The 6,391-nt window shown below is 41.7% G+C and overlaps 1 protein-coding gene across 1 annotated transcript; it reads right to left on the reverse strand.

Annotated features, from left to right (window-relative positions):
* Positions 1–11: 11 nt before the first annotated feature.
* shhb (sonic hedgehog signaling molecule b) lies at positions 12–6,075 on the reverse strand. The gene is made up of 3 exons (XM_067604620.1): positions 5,779–6,075; positions 3,014–3,275; positions 12–1,309 (listed from the first exon to the last, which is right to left on the reverse strand). The coding sequence occupies exons 1-3, from the start codon at positions 6,073–6,075 to the stop codon at positions 636–638; spliced, it is 1,233 nt and encodes a 410-aa protein (XP_067460721.1). The 3' UTR covers positions 12–635.
* Between the last annotated feature and the right edge of the window lie 316 nt (positions 6,076–6,391).

The raw sequence follows: 6,391 nt of genomic DNA on the forward strand, positions 1-6,391 counted from the left end.
GTTCAGAATTAGAAAAGTGCATACCTGCATGGCAGCCCTCCTGTCAGTACAGATGGGACCATTAAAATACTGCATGCAGTCACAACCTGGGTCTTATTTTTTGCAGTTTTGGCCTATCTTTCTCTTGGTAATGATAACATTGTACTCACGAGTCATTGCTGAGATCTGGGGACATGGTGACATCAGTCAAAGGAGGTCAGGAGGGAACAATCAGACAAGTTGGAAACAAACCCCCAAGGTCAGCAAAACTTATTTTGAAGAGAAAACAAAGGCAAACACTCATGTTTCTTGCCTTGTCTGACTTTGTTCTTGCAGTGTCACAGTGTTACTTTTGTGAGTGAAGTAACTGCTGAAAAGAATAATGACCCAAACTACAAAAATAACTTGTGATAAACCAGAATTATACTGTAACATACTGAAAGTTGGTTTGAAAAGTAATACATATGTGTGCTGTCTCAAAGAAGATGTGTTAAAAGTGATACATGTTTTCTGGAGTGCATGCTTCTATGGGCTTACAGTAGCAGGCACACACAAAAGTCTGATATTTTGATGTTTAACCCTGGGAAAAGATTAGGCCAAAATATGATATTCTACTGCAGTGTGAATGTACAGTCTTTTAAACCATACGATATATCTCAACTCTGTGGGTGAAAAGAACTGCTGTCCAGAAGCCGACTTCCCACGTGGTAGAGGAGCTCTGGGTACCAGTGGACACCATCAGCTTGGTGCGCACTGCTGAGCTCTTTCACCATCCCAACCAGTGACAAGAATGCACGCCAAAGTCGAACTGGCGCAAAAACCCAGTGTGCAAGCTGATGATCCTCAACCACCGCGTAGCAGGAAGCCAACACCTGGTCCACTATGATGGTTCCATGAGACGTTACAGGAGCATAGGAGCCTTCCTGCTGCTCCACGTAAACTTGTCTCACTGTTGAGGGGATGAGGTGGCCAGGACAGTCATTCCCAACAACCAGAAGCCGCTGTCCTGGTTTTACATTACTGGCGAACACGGCCCTGGTGTCTCCGCTGTCAGTACTGTTGTTGTTCAGAACAAAGACAAGGTGAGCAGGAGTCAGTGTCAGTTTGCGGCGTGGCTCCTCGGTCTCCAGGACATGGAACTGTCGTGTAATCTGTCGGTCCTGGTCCATGAACATCAGAAAGTCACTGGGTAGGAGATTTCCTTGTTGATCAGCAGCCAGCACCCTGTCCCCCACTTGGAGCTCCTTCAGTGGTTTAGTCCTTCCGTCTGCCAGGATCACCATGGATGAACCCGGGAAGCAACCTCCAGACTTAGCTGCCACTGAATTTTCTGTAAGATTAACAATAGTGACAATCATTGGATTGGATGGACAATGGATGGGTGAGTTACAGTAGAGGCCAGGCTTAAAACTAACATCTTTGTACTAAGTGTTGTCTGGCATTGTGTGAAGGCAAAAGTGTCTCTATTTATTCCAAATGGCAATGCCTGAAGACATGATCATAGAGAAGGAGAGGACACGGTCAGCCTCTCCTCAAAAGCAGGAATGGTTTGTTGTTCCATCGTAGCCTACTGGTTAAGGTGAATGTCACATGACCACAATGTCTGCAGTTCCATTCTGGCCTTGAACCTCTGTTGCATATTGTACCTCATCCCTCTCTCCCCTTGTTTCCTGTTGACTCAAAGGCATAAAATACTTTTATAAAATACTTTGAACTTAGACGCAAAGTTAAAATCCTGCATACTTTCTCACCTCTGAACACCTTGCCAATCTTTGTGTTGAGTGGGCATGCTTGTTGAATTTACAGTTTCAGAAAGTTACAAAAATGGTCTGACACAGCTCCCCCGAAAAGGTAATGGGTGGTGGGTGGGGGTGGGGGTGAGAAGCTGTCATCCAAAAAAGGACTTTGTTTGAAGCGTGCAAGTTGTAAAACATTTTGTTCAGGAGCACATGGCAGCAAGTCCCACCTGACTAACTAGCCATGATGCTCTAATGGCCCTTTTACATAGTGTGTGTTAATAGCGTGAAAATATTTGCTGGCAAAATGAATGCATCAAAAGTATTTACATCTATTGCAAAACATTTTTAAAATAATTCCACCTGTTATGTCAATAACGTTTTGAACAATATAGGGGCACAATGATAATCTGACACGCCACGTCACTGTCTTACCTTGCGAGGCAGCTGGATTCACAAGATCACGTGAGAATCCTCATAGGATGCTGATTGGTCACAAGGACACAAGTGCCTAACTTGAAGCCTGACAAGATGGATTCTCGTGTGATCTTGTGATGTTGTGATCTCATGAATCCAGCTGCCTTGCAATGTAAACACAATGATGCTTTATTTATTTATTACGCTTTTAATTTTAGAAAATTAAAGTGTTACAATAAGTGTTTATGAATAAACTACCTTACGAAGGAGATCCCCACACCACGTCTCGAACTGTAGTCTCCCAGATCATAGACAACTGCACTGACTACTGAGCTAAAACTTTACTCATCATCTCATTGCAGGCAGACCTCTACCTATTTATATACTCATAACATACAGACAGCACACCATGTAACATGTAGAAGAACTTCAAAGGTGATTCTTGCTTTGCACTTTTCATTTATTGCCTATTTTTTACAACCTAACTTTGTGGAAAGGAGAAGGGGAACAACAGGAGAGTCCCTTGGGACAGTTGAGCAGAGGAGACAGACTGAGACAACAATGTAACTGACCTGTGAACTGGTATTTGGTATTTGACATGTTTTTTTTTCTTCCCCAAAACAAATAATTTTTAAAATATTTTGTATGAAATAAATATTTGTATAAAAGCCACTATTTGTGCTTTGCCGAATAATGTATTTATAATGTATTTGTATTCGGGCACACCCCTAGTAGCAAATAGAATAAATGGAAACATTTTGTATGTGTCTTGTTTCATTCAGTTATGTGTTTTTTAAATGACATACATGCAAAAGGGCCTTAAGGCATGCTATTGTGAATGCCTAGAAGTCTCCACATAATTACAAATATTTTCCACTCACCTGCTTTCACAGAGCAGTGGATGTGGGCTTTGGACTCATAGTAGACCCAGTCAAAGCCAGCCTCCACAGCCAACCTGGACAGCATGCCATATTTGCTCTTGTCCCGGTCTGAGGTGGTGATGTCCACTGCTCGGCCCTCGTAGTGCAGAGACTCCTCAGAGTGATGGCCGTCCTCATCCCAGCCCTCTGTGACCCGGAGTTTGACCCCAGGCCACTGATTCATGACTGAAATAGCCAAAGAGTTCAGTTTGTCCTTACACCTCTGAAAAGGGAGAAACATGTAAGAGTATCACTTAAATGAACACTTGTAGTATAAATGACATATTTCCACACTTATTAAGGATAATTGGGTCTTATTTTGATAGTTTTGTTCGTTATTTTTATTGGTTATGATAACACTGTAACCATGACGTTAATAGCTGGGATACAGTGGCATCGTTCGATGAGAAGTCAAACATGGAAAGAAACACAAGCAGTCAGTCAAACAGTTCATCCAGATGATCTAAACCACTTTATTTGGAGGTCAAACGGAAAATGAGTTCACCTGAAATGCTGCTAATAATCCTTCATTACACAGAAAAACTGTGTACAAACAGTTACAGTAAGTACAGTAGGTCAAAGTGAAACAGGATGTGCTTCTGTAAACTGTGATGGATGTTTATAACAGACAGTAATAACTTTAATGTTCACCTTCTTTTTCTTCCATATAAGTTAGTTGCAACTGGAGGTTAGTTTCCAACCTGTCTGATCATCTGACTGCTAACAAAAATATCACAATATCAAAATATCAAAAAATATCACAAAAATAAGACTGCAATTATTTAGTTATAACTGTAAACATAGGAATATCAGTTCACAATGCTGATTTGTCTTCTTCTTCTTCTTCCTCTTCTTCTTCTTCTTCCTCTTCTTCTTCTTCTTCTTTTTCTTCTTCTTTTTCTTCTTCTCATTATTATTATTATTATTATTATTATTATTATTATTATGGCTTCATTTTCCATTACATTGTTTGCAGATTGTTCAGAGACATTTAACCTTTGCAGACCTTTATATTTTTACCTGAAAATCTGTAATTCCCTCAACAGATTTTACACTCTCACTATAATTTGTAATAATAAATGATGATGCGTACACTGTTCATTTGCCACAATCAGTATTTGTTTATGTCAAAAAATTTGCATTCCTATCAGAATTTGGATTTGTACCGACAGTGGATGGGTCTACACCAGAAGTTGGTAGAAATGACCTGGTTCATTTTCTATGTTAAATTTCTTTCTACCGCTATCTATATTCATACACAGTGGCTGTAGCTCAGGAGGTAGAGCACGTCGTCCAGTAATCAGAAGATCGGCGGTTCGACCCCCAGCTCCTCCAGTCCACATGTCAAAGTGTCCTTGGGCAAGATACTGAACCCCAAATTGTTCCTTTGCTCCCAAATTGTGTGTGAATGATTAGATCCTCCAGATGAGCAGGTTGGCACCTTGCAGCAGCCCCTGCCATCAGCACATGAATGTGTGTGTTAATTGGTGAATGTAGCTTGTAGTGTAAGAGCATTTATGATAAAAACAGAGGGAGCTATTGATATGCCAAGGCAGCTCACTGGGCAATACTGTAATTTTTACAAAAGGAGGTTTTGCATGCAGTAGGAGGAAGTCTTTATGAAATTTAAGTTGGGTTGAAGTGAAAAAACAAGGAAGCTAATGACAGAAATCTGACAATATTGGAGGCAGTGCCTGAATTCAACTTGTCAGTTCTCCTGTACTGTCAGGTCATACAAGCTACCAGGCTTCAATATCAGATTATCAAGAGCAATGTTGAATGTTTACATCCCTACTGTTCACATCACACAGAAAATACTAACCAGGTTACTGCATTATATAGCCATCCATCAACCCACTATGCTGATTAACACTTGCATATCACAACAGTCTGCAAAAATGTCAATTCATTCTAAGATTAATTCTTAATTCAGAAATCTATTGGGGTGATTACAGTTAACTACATTGTGGGAACCACAATTTTAATGTCAGTTTTCGGGTGAAGATGTAATGAATAATATAAGTCTGCAAACAATATAAAGGAAGATTAGGCCAAAATAACCAGAAATCAAAAGCATATGCCAACTTTAAATAATGTGTGTATGTGTGTGTGTGTGTGTGAGAGAGAGAGAGAGAGAGAGAGAGAGAAAGAGAGAGAGAGAGAGAGAGAGAGAGAGAGAGAGAGAGAGAGAGAGAGAGAGAGAGATGCACAGCCTATAGGTCTAATTGTGCCATCTTAAGCGCATTTCTCCACTTTTTCATATTTATCTTACTGTTCAACTCCAACACACACACACACACACACACACACACACACACACACACACACACACACACACACACACACACATCTTTTCTAATATAAGCTTTCAACGTGCTGTACCCAAACGAATCACACGCGCAATCTTATGCGCCATGTCCAAATGGCGCATATGAAGAGGGGGTGTTGTAGGCTTATTGACTTGATATTTCCTTTGACATATTCTGAAGTCACTGATAGTTGCATAACGGCAAAGATCTCCACGCGGCCAGTAATTGACGAGTTAATTCATCATGGTCGGCTGGAGCCAACAGAAGAAGTAAAACGAAATCACGGTTCACAGATAAGAAAGAGAGCGATGCGCTCTTGTGCCGCTTCACATCCAACTGTCACTCATCTGTCCTGATTGTCACATTTAATCAACTCCAACAGAAAGGCATGGGATAAAATCCTTTTTTGTTACCTACTTGTGTCATGAGCCGGTCTGCGTTCGTGTTCTCTTCATCTTTAAAAATAATATCGGGGTTGTAGTTGGGAGTCAGGTCCTTGAACCTCTCCGAGTTGCGGGTGATCTTGCCTTCGTACTTGCCGCTGGCTCCAAGGGTTTTCTCCGCCACGTTGGGTATGAACTGTTTCAGAGCCAGCGGTGTCAGCTTCTTGGGGTGCCTCCGTTTCCCGTATCCCCTGCCCGGTCCGCAGCCCGAGCCGACGGACGCCAGCAGCAGGCAGAAGGACAGCGACAGCATCACTCTCATCAGGACCATCTTTGATTTACCTAGAAGATCCTGGGAGAGGTGACGGTGCCTTGGAGTGATCTTCGTCTTTACTCCGTTTCTTAAGTTTTTTTCTACTACAATAGAAGCAGTGCAGGTGCCATAACTACTGTAGGTCTGTCTGGCTCCCGCTCTCTCTCTCTCTCTCTCTCCCCCGCGCCCTCTCTCTCTCTGTGACTGCCCTGAACACACAGATGATGGTGACAGAGGAGAGGTTGGCAGCTCTGGATGAGGTAAATCCTAGACTTGCGTAAAAGTAGCATCATCATACTAAAAAATCTATTTCAAGTTAACTAAAATATGCGCA

This window comes from Thunnus thynnus, chromosome 12, assembly GCF_963924715.1.
Source record: "Thunnus thynnus chromosome 12, fThuThy2.1, whole genome shotgun sequence".
NCBI lineage: Eukaryota > Metazoa > Chordata > Actinopteri > Scombriformes > Scombridae > Thunnus > Thunnus thynnus.